This window comes from Sarcophilus harrisii, chromosome 4 (assembly GCF_902635505.1).
Source record: "Sarcophilus harrisii chromosome 4, mSarHar1.11, whole genome shotgun sequence".
NCBI lineage: Eukaryota > Metazoa > Chordata > Mammalia > Dasyuromorphia > Dasyuridae > Sarcophilus > Sarcophilus harrisii.
In genome coordinates, this window is record NC_045429.1 from 438,021,966 (window position 1) to 438,044,727 (window position 22,762).

Sequence of the window (22,762 nt, forward strand, 5' to 3'; positions counted from 1 at the left end):
TAATAGGTGGTTTGGATTACTCATAAATGTGATGTAATTTTAAATGATGGGAAATGCCTTTCATTCTTTCTCATTGTTCATCTAGGTATTTAACTTGCGTTAAATTTACAATACAGGAACAAACACCCTCCCCTCCCGCCCCCAACATTATTGTCCACTGAACAGGAAGAGCCTCTTTGGGAGGAGAAATCACTTTTCTGGCCAAAAATAGATGTGATTTCTCATCTGAGAACCATCCTTAAGCGAGAGCATTGTGTAGGTTAAGAAATTAAGTTCACAGGAAAGTAGTAAAGTTAGTTGCGAAGCTACGAGTAGGGAGACTCTGACAATAGAACGTGAGTGAGTGCAAGTGAAGAAGTGATTGTGAAACTGTAGAAAAAAAAAAAGGAAGAGTTTATGTTGTTGAATTTGTAAGTTATTCACTGGGGAATCCGCAGGTCCCTTCTGGTTTTTTTCTTTTCTAACCAATCAGATTTTTCTTAAAGAGTTCAAGAAAGGCAGCCTGTGGCGATGGGACTCTCCTTGAAGAAGCTTCCCTTGGAGAAAACGTGGCTGTCGCTTCTGTTCTTGTTCTGCTCCTTAGAACCCATTCATTCCGAAATGCCTCTGAAAGGTCCAATCTCTTTGTCTCGAGTTCATTCAAAGTAGTTTTCCCTCCTCCGTCTGCTTGTTAAATGATTTCCCAGGATTGCCAAGTGACCTGCTAACAGTGTGCATATGAGAGTAGCTAAGAGTCATTGATTTGTATCTTAAGGAAGACACTGGTTTCCCTTGTGATTGTTTATATTTTTAAAGATTTTGAGGGGAAAGTCTGTTGAGCAATCTTTCCTTACTCCAACCTTAGAAAACTCTGAATGTTTGTTTTACAAAAACTGTGCTCATCCTCTTCTCCTCTTTCCACCATTTGCTTGTTACTTTTTCATTTAACAATAAATTATCTGAAATGTAGCTTTAGGTGTGCTTCTTTTTTTTTTAAATGGGACTATTTAAGAGAAATTGAAAATGCTGCTTGCCATTCTTAATTCTAATGTATCACTTTTGGGGATCCCAGTGCTTCAGAGGAAGTGCTCATTGATGAGAGTGCTGACCAAGGTGGTAAGAAGTCGATGGAATATAAAAGCATGGGCTGGGAAGGTAGAGGACCTGAATTCAAATTCTGCTTCTGATGTTTATCAAGAGTCAGGTTATCTGGGTTCTAGAGAGAGCTGTCACTTTTTCCCTGCGCTGAGAGACCTGAGAGAGCTCTCTCTCCTCTAAAACTATAATCCCATAGTTTGAAAATTTACCTCCAGCATTGAGAACATTTAGAACCAGAGAATGTGAGGGCTGGATGAATTAGTCCAATTACTTCATGTTACAAAACAGGAAACTGAGTCCCAGATAGGGGAACCTAGAATCCATTCTGCAGACACCTAGTTCAGTGTGCTACCACGTCATGCTACTGTTTGAAGCCACCAATTGGTTCATGGTTGGTGATATTTAGACCAAACTGTGATTTTGATGGTATAGGGAAATCTCAGTATGTTGGTGTAGGGAAGTCCACCATGGGAGGTCAGTTGAGCCACAGGGGTCACTGCTCTATTAAGGCCATTCTGTCAGAGGTGGGGCTTTGTCCAGGGATCCCCGACTCTATCTACTCCACATACTGCCTGAGTGTTCTTTAAAGTGTCGGAGAAGCAAATTGTTCATTAAAATCTGGGGTTTTTACTTGGGGTGTCCGATTTATTCAAATGTGAAATCCCCTTGATTAACATTCATTGGGGACCCATTGGTTTCATAACAATACCTTTTTTTTAATGGAAGCCCACCTCCCAGAAAGGCTTCGGACAACTGATTTTTGAAGAACCTGGGTTTTTCTTTGGAAGCGTCTTTGCCTCTGGGGTAGTTTTTCCCTTTATAGTTGGTCTGGTTGCCTCAGTGCAGATGTTGGGTGCCTGCAAGTTGGTGAGAAACTTTCTTTGATGTTGAAAATCATTCTTCTGTTTTCTAAAGAGCACACATGGAGGGTCCAGAGTCATGTATGGGATAGATTGGTAGGAAGAAGATCCGTCTGAAAGTGAGGGGATCAGGGTTTGAGTCTTTTTTTTAACTCTTCTTTTGGTCCATTTCTTCTTCCACAATATGAATAATACAGGGATGAGTTCTACATGGCTGTATGTATATAGCAAATATTAATTGCTTATCATCTTAGGGTGGTGAAACAGGAGGAAGAAAATTTGGAACTCAATATTTTAAAAATATTTATTAAAATATATTCTTACATGTAATTGGGAAAACGAAATGTTGTGTCAAAAATATTGTACTCTAAAGAATAAGAAAGGGGGCAGTTTCGGAGAAACATGAGAAGACTGATGCTGTGGGAAGGGAGCAGAAATAAGAAATTATGCAGTAACAACATCAGAAAGAAAAACAAGAGGGCACACAGTCGGCACAGTAAGTGGATAAAGAAAAATAAGGAAGCACACAGTCCGCACAGTGGGTGGACCACCGACCCCGATGTCTGAAGCACCTAAGCAAAAATCCGGCCTCAGACACCACACTAGTTGTGTGACCCTGGGCAAGTCACTCATGGGTTTCAGTTGATGGGACTGTAACAAGATGATGGCATCTCATCTGATACAGATGTCTGGTGCCTTTGAGTTTTAATACTCAGTGAACTGGGCGGTTTGGGGCAGGGAATGGGGGAGACTTTGTAACTAATTGTGACCCTCCCCAATACTGTTATTTTGAAAACGTTACCAAGTTTTGTTTTGAGATCTCATTGTAACTAATCATTTTGACTGCAACCAAGTAGCTTCCCCTTCCCTCCAGCAGAGATAAGCCTGAGACTGAAAAGGGAAAGAAAGGCCTTCTGTCAATGGAGTTCGGGGCTCGCTGCCTCCAAAGTGTGCTTCAGCATTACAACGGCATATTATGAATTCAGAGAAGCATGCGAAGACTTTTATGAACTGATGGCGTGGAAGCAGCAGAAAACAGCATCATGGTGCAGAGGAAAGATTATCCAAGGCCTGGACTTCCAGCCTGACTTTGAAACTTTATCTGCATGAGCTGGGCTGATGGCCTCAGTTTCTTCATCTATAAAATGGGAATTATAGCAGCACCTCCTCCGAGAACTCCCCCCAGGTTGAGAGGATCGAATGAGCTATTTATAAAGCACTTGGTGCAGCACCTGGCACCAGCATTAGCTATTATTACAATCATTAGGTGCCCGAGAAGCAGAATGCTCGAGTTTAACACTGGTGTCTGTGTCTCCTGAACAAGTCACTTCCTATCTCGGTGCTGGGCAACGTTCTAAGATCACCTAAATGGAAGAACTTAATTTTTTTTTTTTTGGGGGGGGGGGTCCGGCTACGGAAGCGGTTTTGTACCACTGCTTAATTTTTTCATCTATGTCCTGTCTTATATCCCAGCTGGACTCCTGGAGGCCAGGGACTTTTGTAACCTCAGGAGCGCTTCACGTGGGATTATAAACACAGCACATACTCAAAGAACTGGGGCTGAATGGTTGGTTTGATACCAGAGCATAACAAGTGATATCCAAATGTAGTCTTTTCTCCATTTCTCCAAGAGCTCCTTCTGCTCTCCTGGAAGCTTACCGTGACACTGTCATCCGGGATTCCTAAAGAGAGTTGTTCAAAGTGAATTCAAATCCCGTTTCAGTCCCTAACTAGCTCTGTGATCTGGGCAGATCACTCTCTTTGCCTCAGTTTCTTCATCTGTAAAACAAGGATAACATCATCTACCTCACAGGAGTGTTATGATGATCCGATGAATGTTATAAAGTGCTTTGAAATTATTTTTGTTATATTCGACTCTTCATGACCTCATTTGGGGTTTTCTTGGCAGAGATACTGGAATGTCTTTCTCTAGCCCATTTAACAACAGATAAGGACATTGAGGCAGATAGGGTAAAGTCACTTGCCCAGGATCACAGCTAGTGTCTGAGGTCAGATTGAACCCCAGACCTGGTGCTTGATCCACTGCACCGTTTAGCTTGCCCCTGAAAATACTAGAATGCTCTCTAAATGTTATACCGCTGCTGCTGCTGAGGTCTTTTTGGTATTTTTTACTGTGCTTTTAAGTACTCTTTTTTTAAGTATTTTTTTCAAAGAACGTTTAAGGTAAATAAATACCCTTGCATGGGATTTGAGAGAGAACTCACAGTGAGGCAACCCATGGCCAAGTGGACAGAACTCCAGGCATGGAGTCAGGAAGAGTTCAGATCTAGCCCCATATACTTACTAACCATGTGACCATGGGTAAGTCCCTTTACCTTTGTTTGCCTCCCCTTCCTCATTGTAAAATGAGCATATTATCAGCCCCTCCCTCCCAGGGGTCCTGAGATCAGCCACTATTTATAACTAGCAGATCAAACTGTTAAAGCACTTAGCACACAGTGTCTAGCACATAGTAGGCACGATATAAATGGTGAGTCCCTTCTTTCCTCCAATTCCATGTAAGACCATAGAATTGGAATGGGTGGAAACGGAGGCCCAAAGGCTGACACTGGCAGCAGGACTTGCACCCCAGCTCAGTTTGTTCCCAATATGCAGCACAGGCCTCCAGAGAAGCAGGTTACAGCAGACAGGATGGAGGCTTTATTAGGTCATCCACACCCTCCCGGGACTCTTGAGAGACCAGAGTGAGCAACAGGGAATCACGTGGGCTGGGCTGCGCTGAGGGAAAGCAAAGACTGACTTAATGAAATCCTTCCATTTTGGGGTTTGAGGTTGGTTTGTTTTTTATAGAGAGGTGGTTTTATTTCAGAATGTTAGAACATTTTGTTGATCTCAATATCAAAACAAAGTATCTGTCCTCTTCAGGAATGGCCTGATTTCCATTATTTCATTTTAGCACATACACTCCCCCCCCAACACATATCATACACACACATACACACACGTACACAACACACACACACATGCACACACACACACGCACACGCACACGCCTGGGATCAGGATGGATTCGCCAAAGCAGAAGAAAGTTTCTGCTCAGACACACTAGTTGTTGCTAATTCTGGAGAGAGGAGGATCTTTGAAGATGTGTTTCCATCAAGGAAATAATTGAGACAATCAACCTTCCCCGCTTGCTGTTTGCTGTTTGTGTGGCTCTCTGAGTCTGGAAGGACCAAGGCCTTCTCATTTGTCCCTTCCGGGACGCTCGAAGTCTGGCAGAATCCTTCCAGAGCCGAGAGTCGATAACGTTTTCTTCTATTGAGTTTATAGATGCGGATTCGTTCTTCCTCTGCTACCGGGTCTGCAAGGACACCTTCCCAACGGAGACTCTCATTGATCTTGGTGGAAAGGTTCTCTTCTACTTCGGCTGAAGAAAAGGCAGCAGTGTTCCCAGAGGAGGAGTAAGAGAGATGCTTATTTTCCTCTTTCTCTTTTTTAAGCTCTTTCATAGACTCTAGTTTGGAGCCAAGATCTTTGCTGGAACCTAAAAGGTCATAAGAGGAAAAGGGAGGCTGAGTCTTTGCTCTGCCGATCTCGATGAGCAGTTAGCCAGAGATTAAGTGAATTAAGTGAAGAGTTAATGAAGCTAAACTAGCCAACCAAATGCCCATCCTCCACGAGGATTTCTTGGGCAGCTTAACATTCAATGAAAAACCTTCCAGCACGACCATCTTCCCATGACTAAAGCTCTATCGAAATTGTGTGCTGCCATTGCCAGGATCTGTGTTGGGAATAGGGAAGAATGTGTGCACTTCCTCTTGTATACCATTTATGATGGAGAGATATCAGAACAACCCTAACTCCCAACTTCACCTAAAGTACTAGAACTATGGCAAGCTGGGAAGTCTTTGTAATATTGGACTAGAAAAAAATTAATGTAACTTCAAGACTATGTAATATATTTTAAAAATAACATAAACCGTATGCATTTTCATCAACTGATCCTTTTCTAGGATCCAGAAACGTGGAGGATCTCTTTCTTCAGTGTTGTGGCCAAAGATTCTCCAATCCCCCGCTTTTGGAAAACCATCTTGTACCATCCTCCCTATGCTCTCACCTCCCCATGAATCATTCTTAGGTCAATGTTTAAAGAAACTTTAAGCTAAGAGGGAAAAAGAGATGGTCAATGTCACCACATGGCTTCACTGATTGCCTGAAGAAGTCATTTTGATCCTGCTGCTACTCCACCTTGAAATGTAGCCTATATATGCCAAGTGGGAAGGGGCTGGTCCTACTGGACCCACCTCTCCTTGTGCTTGTGTGTACATAGCCAGTTTGGATATCTCTTTGAATCCCTCTGTAAGGAGACTTCAAGAGCTAAAATTTAGTGTCTTGGTAATGCCATTTTATAAATTCTGGAGCTGGGCAGGGAATAGGGGTGAGCACCGCAACTCAGCAGCACCAACCCGGAGCCAACTGCGTAAAGCATCAAAGTAACTTCCGCTTTATATTTATCCCAAGTTTCCTGGGAACAACTCAAAGACAACCACTGAGTTTTATTTTTAAATGAAAAAGAGCTCTTTGTATCACTGAGTTTTCAAAAAAAATATGTTTTTATGATGGCAGCTCTGCAGAGAAATGTCACCTCTCAGTAGGATCTATTTTGGTGATGAGTGGGAGAGAGAGAGAGAGAGAGAGAGAGAGAGAGAGAGAGAGAGAGAGAGAGTGTGTGTGTGTGTGTGTGTGTGTGTGTGTGTTTGGGGAGATGTTTGTATATATACTTGTGTGTGTATACTTATATCTATGTGGGAATAGAGTATTTCTACTATGTATATGTACTTGAGAGTAACCTGTGTGTGAAGGGTATGTTTTGAGGACTGTCTGGATATGAGCAGACGTGGTGGCGGCGCTGTGCGTGGGAATATGTGTATGTGTCTGCTTTGTGGGGAGCTAGCTATGGCAGAAAAGGAATGAGCGTATCTGCAGATACACAGAGATTGCCAAATCTGGGCAAGGAAGGATGTGTGGGAAGGTGGCTGTGGATTTAGATGCATGTGTTTGGGGATGCCTTGTGTGTGTGGGGGGGTGTATATCTATATCCACATATATATGTATATATAGGTATTATATTTATATATATATGACTATGTATGCTATCTGTATGTTTAGGGACCGAGTATCTGTATGTGTTTGAGATTGTATGCGTGAGCGGGGAGGTGGTGTCTGGTATCATGGGCAGGATATTTACTGATAGCTCTATTTTAGAGGCGACTGGTATATTTGGGAAGTGCGTATGTGTTTTAGTACAATGTATATATGTTTGGATGTGACTTTTTGGTGTATCTTGGTGTGTTCAAGTATTTAACAGAGCTGGCCGTTCAGTGATTTTTAAGGAGGGACTTGGCTTGTACTGCTTAGCCTCCTAATAAAAGTAGGAGCGATGGGAATGAATACCCACAGTGCAAATTTAGCGTGGATCGGGGCACAAACAAACAAATAAAAGACCAATTTCCTAACAATGAGAGCAACGCCAAACGACCGGGATTGCAGCCATGTTCGTTGGTTGACTGAGGCTGGAGATCTTCAAAGCCTGGATGATTACCTGGGGGAAATATTATTGAGGGAGTACGACCTATTACAACTTCTGAGATTTTGTAATTAGATTAGAGCTGGAAAAGACCATTTTACAGATGAGCACACTGAGGCACTACATGACTTGCTCATTTAGGGAGGCACCGTTAGTGAGTGTCCCAGGCAAAATTGGAACCTGTCTTCCCGACTCTTAGCTCAGTCTGCATATTGTGTATACAATGTGTCCGTGTATGTGTGTGGGGGTGTATTTGGGGGATATTTGGAGTGGGCTGGAGAGGTCTGGGTCTGGTTGTGGCCTGCAGGGGTGTGTATACGAACGAAGGAATGGGTGCATGTTTTGAAGGGCTCAGTATGTTGGGGTAACCCATCCCATCCCCCCCTTTTTTTTTTACCATCCCCCTTATCTCTTTCCTGAAGGTTCAACTCCTCTTTTTGCCTCTTACTACCTGAAAGACCTTGGGGAGGTCTCTCTGAGGCTCAGTTTTCTTATTTGTTAAAAAAGGGGGGTCCCCAGGTCCCTGTGATACCCGGTGCACCCCGCTCCTGATGGTCCCGCTCCCTTGACAGTTTCCTTTGTCGGCCCCGCCCCCTGACTTGGCCCCGCCCCTTCGAAAACCTCTTCATCACTCTATCCAATTCCTTATGACGTCTCCTCTTTGACCCAACCCCCTATAGGCCCCACCTCCTTCCCTCCGGGACCCGCCCCCTCTCCAATCCCTAGCGCCGGCCTCCCTCTCCTCGCCAATCCCCCCCTTCGGTCCCGCCCCCTCGCCTGCCGGCTCCGCCTCGCTTACCGTCGCCTTTGCCGGAGGCCTTGCTCAGCCCGCTGGCCTGCGACTTCTTTTTCTTTTTCTTCTTTTTCACCTTCCTCCGGCCGGCCTCGGGCACGTAGCCGGAGATGGGCGGCAGTCGGGATATCGGGAAGATCTGGGTGACGCCCTCTCGCTCCTCGTCGTCCTCTTCATCGTCGTCGTCGCCGCCCTCCTCGCCGGCTCCCGGGGCCCCGCGTCCGCCTCGGACGTTCATCCCGCCGGCCCCGACCGCCGGAGCCCGAGCGGGCTCCAGCCAGACTCGGCTTAACCTCGCTGCCGCCGCCACCACTGCCGCCTCTATAGCCTTCGCCCTAGTCGCCCGTAGCCGTCCCCACGCGTCTCCGTGGCGACGACTAGGCCACACCCCCTTCGCCCGTAGTGACGCCGCCACCTTAGCCCTCCCGCCCGCCTCCGAGCCTTCCTCGGACGCGTGTGCGCATGCGCGTCCGCGAACGGAGGCTGGCTCGGTCAAAGGTGACTTAAGAACTTTGACCCTAGAGCTGGAGGTCCCTCTTGGCGCATCTAGTCCAAACTTTTCACTTTTATAGATGAGGAAATGGAGGCTGGAGGGGTGGTCACGTGACTGGTCCCTTCCCCTTCCCCCCCATAAGCTCCCCGGTGAGCAGCCTAACAGGGATTCAAAGCCAGAAGAAGCGCAATCCTGGGTCCTTCAAGCTTCTCCGTGAAAATCACGTCTCTCTGGAGCCCTGGGTCCTGATTGGCTGGTTTCCCTCGCTCCCGCCCCCCCTTCGCTCCTCCCTGCGCCGCACCTGCCCAGGTGTTACCCGCAAAGGATGGAGCTGACTGGGAGGCTCCGCGGGCCCCTCCGTTTCTGAGATAAATAAAAACGCGTCCCTTCGGCTTTTAAACAAAATAATAGCTACTCTTTATAAAACACTGAAAGTTGGCAGGTACGTGAGGCGGATTTGAGCTCGGCTTCCCGACGCCGCGCTCCCTGCAGCCTGGCTCCAGTCTGCCTCTCTAGCTTTCTGCCAGAGTCATCTATTGCCGGGGCCGCCTCCCCTCCCTGCAGTCCCAGCGTGCTCCGCGCCTGAGCCGGGTCTCATGTTGTGAAAGAAACTATCGCTCTCCCCCCGCCCCCCCTCAAAACGCCACAAAAAACCTTCAAGAAAAACGAGAGAGACACAGAGAGAGAGCGAGAGTCTCTAGCTTTCTTCAAGCATCATCTTCAAGAGCTGCCACTCAGAAGAAACCCGTCCTTGGCTCTCCAGCCCCACCCGGTCACCTGCCTCGTGCTGTTAATGAGACACAAGCGTATGCTGCTCTGTGTGTGCCGGTGTTTCCCGGAGTGAAAGACAGTCTGAGAGCAGGGCCTGTTTGGTTCTTTAAGTGACTTGGGTTTTTCCAGATTTGAGCACTTTTCCTCTATCCATCATACCCCTCCCCCGCCTTTTTAAAGCTTTGTTGCTATTTTTAAAAATGTATTTGCAGTCCATGAAGGACACAGATTGACTCTAGTGATTACGATTGCTTTTCTACCTTAAAAAAAAGCCTCTATTGGAGTCCAGAGCATATTACGCAATCTAGAAGAACGTACCCAACATGGGTAGAACGCCCCATGGGTTTATGGGAGAATATTGACAAGAGGCCCTATCTCCTATGGGCAAGAGTCACGTTCTGGGATAAGTAAGCATCAGGGGAAGGACCCAAGACAATGAGATATCTATCGTATCATTGAAACATCAAAGAAGAGCGTTAATGTTGTGTTCTTTTAAATCTTTGAGGGGTGGTTCTCTATCACATCATATAAAATCTGTTTTGTCACTCAAGTGCATTGGAATTTAATAGAAACGTTCCCTCCATCAGTGTAAGTGGCCCCCATCCATGCCCCTGTGTCGATATTGCAAGGGTACCGGTGGATGCCCATCCTTTGCTCTCACCTCCGCATCATCTCTTTTCCCCTTGATGTCCTTTACTTCAATCCTTTGAAGCTTTGTGGTCTTCTGCTTTGCATCCCACCTGGGACACCTGTCATCACTGTCCTGCGTCACACCACCTGGATGTGAAAGCTCTGTACCGGACCTGGATTCTGGAGTTCCAAATCCTGGGGAAGGGAATCCTTCCACTCTAGAGCCCACCCCAGTTGATAGGCAAGTGACTGAGTTCTCTTAGCCGCCGGCATCTATGGGCTGACCTTAAATGTCAGGCCTCCACCTGTGCTGTGTGCCTGCTGGGAACTTACCCTCTTCCTCCTTCTCCAACTCTGCTTTCTGCTTATTGCTCTGAGGGCCATTACATCTGTAAAAGGAATACCCTATGCTTTTGTATCAGAGAGCTGGCCAGTGAGTGCTCAGTCCTTAGAGTGAAGGGCAGCGAGAAGCCACCTTTTAGGCTCGCATAATGGAGACCTTCCCCACAATGTCACAGAACAAAACTCTGCCTGAGGATGCTGACCTGAAACTGTGGACTCATGAAGTTGGATGAATAGATTTTCCTTTTTTCTCCCTCACTCAACTGAGGCAAAAACTACTGTGAGCTGCCAGGTGGGAGCCTGTTTATGCTTATCCCCGATGCCTTCTGTGTAAAACACATTTTTTATTCCTTACAGATTATAGTATACTGTGACTCACCACATATAATGATATAAGTAGAATTGGAGTTCACATTTGCAGTGTTTTTATAGTACAATAATATTTCTTTTCACTGATACACCAACAGTTTGTTCATCCATCCCTCAATAGAAGTCATTTCAATATACATTGGGGGAGACATAGCTGAGAGATGAGTTGCTCCTTTTTTCAGCTTCTCTGGCTCTTTGATCGACTGGTTTAGGGAACCAGGGCTGCAGCCCAGCACTGGCTCCTGATCAAATGTGGCTGTTCACTCTGGGTATGGGCCCTCAGCTGGCTCTTTTAAAGACCTTTGAAAGATCTTCACCTGATCTGGTTGATGTCTGGATAGTGATCCACCTACACAATTAGGAAAAAACAAAAGAAATAAAAGATGCAGAGACGGATGCAGCTCCAACATGTATTAAATAATGTGCATTTATTAAGCACTTACTATATATCACATTACATGCTGCCAAATCCCAATCTTGGATTCCTCCCACCATCTGTTAGTTTTACTTCAATTCATGTGTTGCTGAAGAGAGCAAGAGAAAATTGTGAAATGTGAGGACGCCACTACAAACCTGTTACAAAATTTCAACTGGCCTCTCACTGGAGGAAGGCGATCCTTTTGCACCACCCTAACCAATTCGTTCTCCTTGTCACCTCTCTACTTTAGAATCAATGATTTCTCTTAATGCTCAGCTCAAATGCTACCTTTTGCAGGGAACCATTTCCAGTTCCTCCAGCCACTAGTGCCTTCCCCTCTAAAGATAACTTCTCTTATCTATCTCAGTGGTTACATTGAGAACCCCTTTGGGATTTGTGATGACAATCTAAGGAGTTCTCAGTATAAATTAAAGATACCCTAAGCAGTAAGTAGTTAGTATATTAAGTTATTCTGAGTTTCACACTAAAATTTCTAATTTGTTGTTGAAAGGGGTTCACGGAACAAAAAATGTTGGCAACCACTGATCTTCGCTGTATCTCGCTGTTATGTCTTTCTATGTTGTTACCCTTGATGAGATGCAAGTTCCTTTGGAGTAGAGACTGTTTTTACTTTTTCTTTGGATCCTGGGAGCCACGCACAGTGCTTGACATATTGTTGTTCAGTTGTGTCCCAGCTCTGGATCCTGGGAACCGTTGCACGCCAATACTGTCCATGGGTTGTTTTTTGACAAAGACCATGGAGTAGTTTGCCATTTCCTCCTTCAGTGGCTTAAGGGAACAGAGGTTAAGTGACTTGCCCAAAGTTACTGATTTGAACTCAGGACTTCCTAAATCCAGTCCCAGCTCTCCATCCACTGTGCCATCCAGGTACCTCCAAGACAGAGGTAAAATGACTTGCCTAGGACCACACAACTAGTAACTGTCTGAGGCTGTATTCTATCCACTGAGCCCAGCTAGGTGCCTCTTACTGGGCATCTCAGAGATACTTAATGACTGTTGACCAATTCAGAAGCCCCTTATATATCTGCCCAATTTGACTCACTGGCTCTGGTTTCCAAATAGGATCCTGGGCAGGACCAATGGAGGCAGTGATTTTCTTTCTCTCAGGAGCAGAGAGAATTAGGAAATTTTTCTCTAGAAGACCCAGGGGTCAGATTCTGAAACTCTTCCTCTTGAAGTTATCCACAAGACCACTCTCAAAGGAGAAGGGGGTGGTGCTGCTCCAGAAATCCTTTTCTAGAAAGTTTTGAAAGCCACCGCCATGCTTAGGGAATTCAAAATTTCCTCTTCTCCATAGAGGAGGTCGGGGTTCAGGAGGAATGTTCTCAGTCACTCCTTCAGGCCATGGACAAGCCATGCCCTGAAACATCTGCTTTCCTAGTGGCTATTACTGCTCCTGGCAGGGGGTCTGGAGAAGAAGCCCCTTTCCTCTCCCCTTCACTCCACTGCATTTTGAAAGGGGGTTCAAGGAAAAAGGTAAAGAGGTAGAGAGCCCCAGAGGATAAGAAGTTTATTTTATGCTGCTGGAGTCAGCCAATCACTATGAGTTCCTGCATCCCAGCCATTGCCCAAACTCATAATCTCATCAGGTTGATGGGGGGGACTCCTCAATTTGATCAGGCAACCCCAGCAAACCTCCCCTTCACAATTTCAGCACATTACATCATTTCATTCTCTGTAAGACGGCATTAGGATACTTTGCGTATTCATTTTTCTTCTTACAAATACTCACATATATTTATATATACTCATAAGTATCTATATAATATATATATATTACTGTATAGTGTACTGTCCATTCTTCTATTTCCAGTTCCATTTCTCCCCCCAGCCAGGCACTGCATTAGTTTATAAAGATCTTTTCAGATTTCTTCCTATAGCTTCTATTTTTCATGGCTAGTTGCATTTGAGCATCTCATTCCAGCAAAGTACCGCAATTTGCTTAACTAGATCTCCTCTTGTTGGGCATTTAGATTGTTTCTGGTTTGTTTGTGATCACACACGATGCCAGCCATGAAAATTCTCCCTACAGATACCTCTTTTTGCTTATTTGTTCTTTATACTTTCAGGGCATATCACTCAGCGAATTGATCCCAAATGGTTATTAATGACCTATTATGTGCTGCTGCTGTTTGTCCTTTGAAGGCCATACTGAGGTCAGATGCTGGGCAGAGTGGAGAGGACACAGATCAAAATGAAATAGTCCCCTCAGGGAGCTCCCATTTTGTTAGGCAAAATGATGAGCTAATTAAACCATATCTCCTCCCCCCAAACATACAAGGTATTTTGGGGGGGACAGGAGAGACAATTGGAGTTAAGTGACTTGTGCAGTCACATGAAGAGTAAATGTTAAGTGTCTGAGGTCAACTTTGAAATCGGTTTCTTCTGACTCCAGGGATGGTGCTCTAGCCACTGCACCAAGTAGCTGCTTCCAATATAAATTTTTATGGTTTGTAAAGGGCCAAGTATTAGGGAGGATTGGAAATAGCTTCATGCTGAAGGTGGTATTGGAGCAGAGCTCTTAGGGAAATAAGGGATGTTGAGAAGCAGAAGTGAAGTCAGGTTTAATTCTGATCCTGGGGGACAGCCAAGGCAACAATAAAATTGCTAGGTTAGAATATAGGATTTGGGGAAGTAACTTTTAACTATCTATTTGTAGAGTGTTTTCCTAAAAGATGTGATATTTGCAATTCCACCACCAATGTATGAGTGCTCTTGTGACTCTTAAACTCTCACTGATCCTGAGTTTCATTGCTACTCTTTTCTTTTTCGATAGATTTGAGGTGACACTCTGATGTTCTTTTAATTTGATTATTAATGAATCTGAGTTTTTTCAAAATTGTATTTGCTTCTCTATGTACATATAAGAATGATAGCTAGCATTTATATAGCACTTACCATGTGCCAGGCATATCTCACTTGATTCTCAAAATAACCTTGAAGGTAAATGCTATAAGTTTCTCCATTTTACAGATGAGGAAACTGAGGCAGAAAGGTTAAATGATTTGCCCAGGGTCACATGACTAGTAAGTCTTTAAAGCTAGATTTGGCTCCAGATTCAGCACTCTTATCCACTTAGCCACTTAGTTTTTTAAATTAGCATTTTAAAGTGCTTATTGTGTGCCAAATATTGTGCTAAATGCTTAAAAATATGTTCTCATTTGCTCCTAACTATAATCCTAACTATAAGCACCTGGGTAGGTGCTTTGATGATCCCTGTTTTACAGATGAGGAAACTAAGACCAACACTTGAATCTCTTGGTAGAAACTCCCCAGAGTAGATTTATTTTTGTCTTTACATCCCCAGAACCAATATGATATCTGGTAAAAAGTCGATTAACAAAACATTTGCTGAATTTAAACTGAATCGATGGCTGATGTTCGTCTCTTGGACAAAGCCCAGTGGAGAGACAACCCCAATGTAGGCCGCCTCTTGCCTGTCTCGGTCACCTGATGTTCTCAATTTCTTTTTTGCCATTTCTTTATGGGTTATTTTCTTAGTTCCCTACCCACAAAAACATGAAAGTCTATTGAATAGTTCAGCTTTGCCTAGAGGCGGATGTATGGTTACCAAGAGTTCTTCCCTTCCCATAAATACAGAAGCACTGAAAGAACACCTGTCAGGTACACCGCAGCTCAATTAAAAACAACCAACCAACACCACCACCTCTCACCTTGTCCTTGGGCTTCCCAGGGGAAAAGTCTGCTGAGCCAGAAAGCCGGGGCTGTCACCCTTTGATGGAAAAGGGATGGGGGAGAGAGACAAGGAGCCTTATGGAGAGCAACCCGGCGGCGGCAGACGGATGATTATAGTGAGACAGAAGGGGATGACTGAAGGTCCTGCTTGGCCGTCCTTTGGCACTAATGTCCCCAGAGGCCTTTGTTTCACTCCTTAATACCCTCCCCTCCAAGGGCTCAGCAGTGGCTCATAAACAATTGATAAAATCCACATGAGCAAACACAAGAGAAAGGCTGGGTTTGGGGTAGTGAGTGCTGACTCTGCCCTTCTTATGGGCTGTGTGAACTTGGGCAAGTCTGCTTCCTCCATAACAGATAGAAGAGTCGATGGCCTCTGAGGAGGTGCTTCTAGCTCCAAATCCATAGACTCAGACCCTTGATTCTCCTCCTGGTGAGCCCTGCTGGCCTCCCCAGCAACCCCTTAGTCAGGGTCCACCTGACTTCTAGTGCCATCCTGGGGTTTGGCCCTCCCTAGGATGGGGTTCTAGAGAGGCAGCTCCCCCACATTCCGGGGGTCTCTCTTTCACCCCAGGGATTTGTACCAGGCCCATCAGTCTTGCAGATCCCAGAATCAAAGAAGAGAAATAAAGCTAAAGGAGACCTGAGAGGCCGCTGAATCTAATCCCCTTGTGGAAATGGGAGGAAACTGGGGGGCAGAGAGGTTAATCCACAAGCATTTATTGGGAACCTACCTGCACAGGATGCTGGGAACAAAAATACGATGAATAAAACAACCCCCATTTGCAAGGATCTTAGCATCTACTGGAAAAGACTATATGTCTATATGTACATGTACTTATACATAGATGTATGCGTCTATATACATACATGCACGTGTGGCTTGTACAGGTATATGTATATGTATACACATATAGAGTGTGCATGTGCAAATAGCCATATGTGGGGTGTATTATATATGCCGGTGGGTATACATACAGAGTCTGTGTTTTATGTATACAGAGCAGTTAAGTACAAGGTGCTTGGGAGGATGGACCAGGAAAGACTTCATACAGAAGATGAAGGTGGGTAATGAAGGAAAAGAGGGCTTCTGGGAGGTCATGGTGAGGGGGGAAGAGCAGCAGAAGCACGGTGATGCTGGGGTTTGGGGGGCTCCCCTTCCCTGCCATAGTTCTTTCTCTTGAGCTTCAGGTCCATTTTTATGTTGTTCTCTCTCTGGTACAGACTCCTCAGGCTAGAGACTTCCAGGACACAAGAGCTCGCCATAAAGACTGTTCAGGTTGGCTGTTAGTAAGACAGGGGATGGAAAGGATATTTAGAAAGAGGTGGAGGGTGGAGTCAGGGAAGAGAAGATACTTAGCTAGGACATTACAGCATTTAGCTTGGGTAGAAATGACCTTGCCTCAGTTGAGAGATTATGTTAGGAGTTAGCCGAGGAAGGTACTGGAACTACTGTTAAGTGCAAAGGGCCCGACTCCTCTGGGTGGGTGGGTGAGGGGAGAGGTGGCTTGTTAGACCTCCGGGGGACAGGAAGCCACATCAGTACAGTGGGAGGGTGGCGGGAAGCCACAGCCAAGGGACCCCTGGGCAGACACATCCTGGAACAGCTTCATAACCTTTCCAGGAAAAATCAGCCCAAGCTATTTGGCAGGGGAAGACAGACCATGGGGGTGTCATGGCTGCTTTTCAAGCCTCTCTCGTACAGTGCCCAGCAATGGGTCACGTGTTGTTAGGGATGGATAAGGAGAGCTGAGGGTGCCCTTTGGGACTCGACTGCCCTCTCTCTCAAATGGAAATGGATCCTCTTACCTCTTGGCTCTCTCCCTGGGAGGTTTGAGGGCTATAGCAGGTACCACTTTTCAGGACTTTGTCCACCCCTAAAGCAGAGCCCAACAAAGACGTGGTTACACAATCTCCTTGGATTCAGCCCCAAATAAAGAGTTTCCTGCCTCTTTAGTCCCCATTTCATCAGGATCCTCAAGTAGTAGAAGCCTCAGTAGTGTGGAAACAATAGGATTTAGCACCCAGGTACCAAGAATAATTGTGTAAAAGGAGAACTTACGAGTGGATTGGGCAGGGGGGTGAGAGCTTCCTCCATCCAGCCTCCTGTGGGGTGAGCTCCTTCCCTGCCCTCCTTCCCTACCGGAGGCTAACTTCATACCCCAGAAGGGGAGTTGCCCGGAACACAAAATTCCTGGTTACAGCTGACATGTCATAGGGGGACATCCTGCAGTTAAAGGGGATCCATCCGCTAAGCAGGGCTTCTGAACAGCCTCCTCTTGGCAGACAGACCAACCGGTTAAATCATGGGGACTTCCTTCTCATAACTCTTGGCAAAGCCAGGATTTATCCCACCCAAGAGACTCCCTGGAAACAGCAGAATCTGAATCTGGTTTATTTCTAGTCCTTCCTTAAGGATAGTTAGAATCCTGTGGGGAGCAACAAACTCGAAGGAGGCATTAAGGAAATTGATTTCAAACCATGTAAACAGTAGAAATCAGACTTGCACTCAACCCCGGACGGCAAGGGGATAGTTATATATCCGGCCCTGTCCACTGCTCTCTCCCAACTCTCACTTGTGTTCACAATCCCTGTAAACTCACCCCATTACTGGCGTGGCCCCATAAGTGGAGTTCAGGGCCTCAGTGAAGGTCCCCTGTTGAGTCTGGCCTCTTGTTTGGCAGCTGATGTCTTGGTCTCTACCATTTCCTTGGGGCTATTCTTTACTAAAAGCCCTCATTCCTTTCCCAGAAATCCCTGCTCTATACTTTTTATCCATCATCTTGGGGGGGGGGGGGAGGAAGGGGCTTTTGGGAAAGAGAATTCTTTCCTGGATGCATATGGAGACTGTTTCTGACAGGGCCTGTGCTCTTTGAAGGAATCATGGTGACTTACCACTGTAATTTATGGCCCAAGACCCTCAAGCTCTGTGATTACATGGACCTTTCATTATGTCCTTACCCTAAAGTTTACTCTGGAGAAAATCTCCAAACACAGTTTGTGTCGAAGCTTCCACAAATGGAGGTGGAAGGCCCTCCAGAACTTGCCCAAGAACTCAAGGTAACAATGCAGATGTCACAGGCAAGACAACTTTCCTTCCACTCTACAGGAAATGAAAAAAATTCTACTCTCCTTCTAGTGGCTTCCTCTCTCTAATCTCCACAAGATCGTAAAGCTCTCCAGGCTAATACCAGAACTCAGCTGTTTGGATGCCCCTCTGAGAGGAACTCTTGGGACTGGGCACCCCCTGCCATTCTGGCAATTCCTACTCCTCCCCTCCCTCCAGGGCAGAATTTTTGGTTGAAAACTCCCCTTCTTGATTTACTCAGAGGGAAAACTCTGGGAAAAAAAGGGGGGAACATAAGCCTGCTTCCCCATTAATCCTATACCACTGGAATGACTCACTATAATATGAAGTGGGGAATGGAGACAATCAAGATCCTTGACCTCCCATTACATGTTCTTTCTGAGGTTCTTCCTTCCTTTCCTTTCCCTCCTTCCTTCCTTCCTTCCTTCCTTCCTTCCTTCCTTCCTTCTTTCTTTTCTTTTCTTCCTTCCTTCCTTCCTTCCTTCCTTCCTTCCTTCCTTCCTTCCTTCCTTCCTTCCTTCCTTCCTTCCTTCCTTCCTCCCTCCCTTCTTTCCTTCCTTCCTTCCTGGTTCTCTATCCACTGCACCACTTAGCCACCTGGAGGTTCTTTCTTCAAGAGACATAATGCTCAGAAAAATCTCTTCTCTATAGAAAGGCAGATACCTACATTCTTGAACTTGTAATTACTTGTGAAGCAACATCCATGACTGACCTTGTCCAGGACCTTTCCCCCTAAAGCTAGAAGGCTGATTTGGGGGAATTATATTGCCTGGGAAATCTCCCATCTTTATCTACAAAGCTGAATGGCAGGGGTCTTAAATATGGAGTTGCTAGAGAGGCAACACCCAGGAACTCTGATCACTTGGCTGTGTGGTCCTGGGTGCCATAGGATTGAGGACTGTCATTGTCTCTTCAAGGCTGCTTTCAGCCAGGCTGACCTGTCTGCCTCGTTGATGGCAAAGAGGAACAATTTTACTGAGGAGGAAAATTAGGGCTTGTCTGAAAAGACTGATGTGAATGCATCACTCACCAACCAACTTAGACTTTAGAGAAAAATTACAGAAGTGAAACAAGAGCAGATTGAGTATGAGGATTGCATGAATCTGTCGAAATCAGCAGTCCCAATCGCTCAGGATGAGCCGGGGGGAAAGTGGAGGACAAGAATGGTTTCTTGTCAAGTTATAGTAGGAAAAAGATGAGGAGCAGAGAAAGAAGACTATTATTGCTGGGGTGGAGGGGATGGATGGTAAATGATAAGGGAGAGAAGCCTGAGTCACACCATCTTTATCCTTATTCTGCTTTCTGTGCCAAGGAGAATGAACTTGGTGTTAGAAATGACAAAAACAATATCTACCAGTAGTAAGGGAGAACAGGGCCTTGAATCGTGTCACTGGGCCTAGATGGATTACAGCTTCAAGTCTGTGAAGAATGTTAGGACATTTGAAAGGTTATGGAGACAAAAAAGATGGCATGGGATTGGCAAATGTCCTCTCCCCCTCCCCCCTTTTAAGAAAAATAAACAGAATTGTTCATTGCAACCCACAGACCAGTGAGTTTGACTTTCACTCATAGGGAAACTCTAGGATGGAGTATTAAAGAAAGGGTTAGAGATCTTAAGCCCAGTTTTTTCTACATCTAAATGTATAATGATGCTCTAATTTCCCTCTATCTTTATGTTTTAGGTTTTATTTATACATTTTTCCCCCTAAAGCAGCTGTTGATTTGTTTTTTAAGTCAGTTTCTTAAATTAATTTGACTACAAAGCACTTTGATGGATGGACTGATGGAAGACATCCACGTTCAGCTGAAGGGTGGGGGTGAGCTCAGCAAGGGGTAGAAGGGAAGAGCCCATTGTTATGAAGGACCCTCTGCAACTAAGAGGGGAGGCTGGGAAATCTTGGAGCAGAGAGGAGGATATTAATTCCATTTGTATGCATTTGAATGGCTGCAAATGACAAGAATGTTTGAATTATATATGAGTTCATATAGTAAATATTTCAGAAGAAAATATTGTTGGTACAACAATTTCTTTGTGGAACTGTTATTCACATACATGGAACCCAGTTAGGTAAAAGCTGGAGGTGTTTGGCCCTGTGTGTGTGTGTGTATGTGTGTGTGTGTATGTGTGTTTTGTCTTCTCAGACCTTTCTCACCTGAAGTCCCTATTGAACTGTTCCTGTTTAGAAAGCCCAAATTATAACGCCCCACCCCAAACCCCACAAAGCCAGACAAAGCCAGATGCAACCAGAATGAATAAGGAGAAAGAAGGGCACAATTTTTGAGAGACTGTAACTTCCTTGAGGGCAGATTTGTTTCTTCACAGTAAACATCATCTTATACAATAGAGCAATGGTGTTTATATAGCAGCACTTTAATGTTTGCAAAACACTGTGTATCTGTTATCTCATATGATCCTCACAACAACGCTTATAATTATTATTCCTGTTTTATAGATGAGAAAATGGTGCACCTGTGTCTCCTAGCATAAGGCTTGATGTGTAGCAGGTGCTTATTAATAAATGCTTATTACTATGGTCACGAAAATAATGGAGATTGATAGGAGATTAATACTTATTTACTATGTATATTGAAATACTTTGTATTGTATTTATTGACTGTTAAATTCCGATTTAAGAGAAAGGGAAATATAAACAAGAAACAGAACACTGAATAATTATAATGGCCAAGCTTGATCCCAAAGAAGGAAGGAGAAAATGTATCTCTTTCCAGAGAAATGGGGGATTATGGGTGTGAAACATTATAAATAGTATCATATTTGGTTGCTATCTCAATTAGTTTTGTTGAACTGTTTTTTTTTCTTTTTTAAAATTTTATTGCAAGAAATGGCTCTCTGAGGAGGGAGGGCTATATTTATTTATTTATTAAAGCTTTTTGTTTTCAAAACACATGCAAGGATAATTTTTCAAATTAACCCTTGCAAAACCTTGTGGTCCAATTTTTCCTTCCCTTCCCCTTTCCCCCTCCCTGATATGGCAAGTAATTCAATACATGTTAAACATGGTAAAAATATGTTAAATATATATTTATTTATGCATATAATACATATAATAATACACATATAAGTTAATACACAAATATTTATACAATGTGTTATATTTTAAAAATATATTTACATGCATATATGCATGTGTATAATATATGCATACATATTTATAGTTATCTTGCTGCACAAGAAAAATTAAATCAAAAGGGGGAAAAATGAGAAAGAAAATAAAATGCAAGCAAACAACAACAGAGACAGTGAAAATGTTATGTTGTGATCCACACTCACTTCCCACAGTCCTCTCTCTGGGTGCAGATGGCTCTCTCCATCACAAAATCATTGGAACTGGTCTGAATCATCTCATTGTTGAAAAGAGCCATGTCTATGAGAATTGACCATCACATAATCTTATCACTATGCCTCATCTCCTGGTTCTGCTCATTTCACTCAGCATCGGTTCATGTCAGTCTCTCCAGGCCTCTCTACAATCATCCTGCTGTCATTTTTTAGAGAACCATAATATTCCATAACATTCATATACCATAACTTACTCAGCCATTCCCTCACTGATGGGCATCCACTCACTTTCCAGTTCCTTGCCATTACAAAAAGGGCTGCCACAAACATTTTGTACCTGCAGGGGGGAGGGATATATTTAGAAATGAATGTGATATTAAAACACTTAAATGAGATAATTATAAGGTGATATCAAGCTTTAAAAAATAATTATCTGGATGCATAACATTGACAATGATGTTAAAATTTCTATATATTGTTTTGCTAAATATGTAAAATTTGTTATAAGGAATGGGCTCCCTGGGAGCGGAAAGGGGGAGAGATATGGGGAGAATTCTACGGTTAAGAAGAAAAACTACGAATAAAATCCATTTAAAAATCAAATATTGTAGCTCACGGTGGAGAGGAAAGGGGGCAGGTGCTTGCCTCCTCTGCAGGGCCCTTTCTTGCCAGGCGGGCCCTTTCTGCCCACCTTTTCCTAAGCATGCCTTCATACGCGTGGCCTTTGGCCTGACCACCGGGGAGCAGGTGATGACGGTGAGGTTCCCAGCTTCCCTTGTTTCCTGGTCCCACTGTGGCCTTGCAGCTTATTTGGCTTGAGCCTGACTTGGTGTTTTGGGAAGAGAGCGGCAAACACAGGATCGCGGAGTTGGGGAAGACCCTTAGGGGAGTAAAATCCTTTGCTAGCAGAAGACCAGGCGCTGGGGATCTCTGCTCCCTGGCTAAGAAGCCGTGTCCTTGGGGGCCGCCCATTTCATTTTCAGGAAGCTGCGATTCTTGGCCAGTGTTTCTTTCTATGAGACCTGGACTCGCCGCTTGGAAATGGGCACCCACGGGTCCGGCTTCTCCTCCAAGGCCAGGCCCAACAAGCCGAGTCCATCGGTCACAGGACAACCCTTCAGGTAGCGGACTCATGCCGGGCAGACGGTCCCAGCTGCTTCCGGCCATGGATTGCTCATTGCTAGGGGCACAGACCGAGGGGCCGCAGGTGTGCAGAATGAGGGCGGACCCAAAAGAAGGAGAAACTGGTTCCGTTTGGGACGGCCCGGGAGCACGCGCTGGAGCGGCCAAGAGGCAACATCGGGCTTCCTCGTTACTGGCAGGTCCCGGGCCGAACGCGCTGCCCTCCGGCCTTC

The 22,762-nt window shown here is 44.9% G+C and overlaps 1 protein-coding gene across 1 annotated transcript; it reads right to left on the bottom strand.

The window, feature by feature from the left end:
* Positions 1-4,423: 4,423 nt before the first annotated feature.
* Positions 4,424-8,605, bottom strand: C4H17orf97 (chromosome 4 C17orf97 homolog). Its single transcript, XM_003770111.4, has 2 exons — positions 8,285-8,605; positions 4,424-5,442 (listed from the first exon to the last, which is right to left on the bottom strand). Exons 1-2 carry the CDS (start codon positions 8,514-8,516, stop codon positions 4,958-4,960), a joined length of 717 nt encoding a protein of 238 aa, XP_003770159.1. The 5' UTR covers positions 8,517-8,605; the 3' UTR covers positions 4,424-4,957.
* Positions 8,606-22,762: the final 14,157 nt, after the last annotated feature.

Bases quoted from the DNA above. Each gene is read 5' to 3' on its own strand.
- C4H17orf97 (XM_003770111.4), bottom strand. From the start codon at position 8,516: ATGAACGTCCGAGGCGGACGCGGGGCCCCGGGAGCCGGCGAGGAGGGC. The intron at 5,443-8,284 runs GTAAGCGAGGCG...ATGACCTTTTAG, and splicing joins GGCCTCCGGCAAAGGCGACG to GTTCCAGCAAAGATCTTGGC.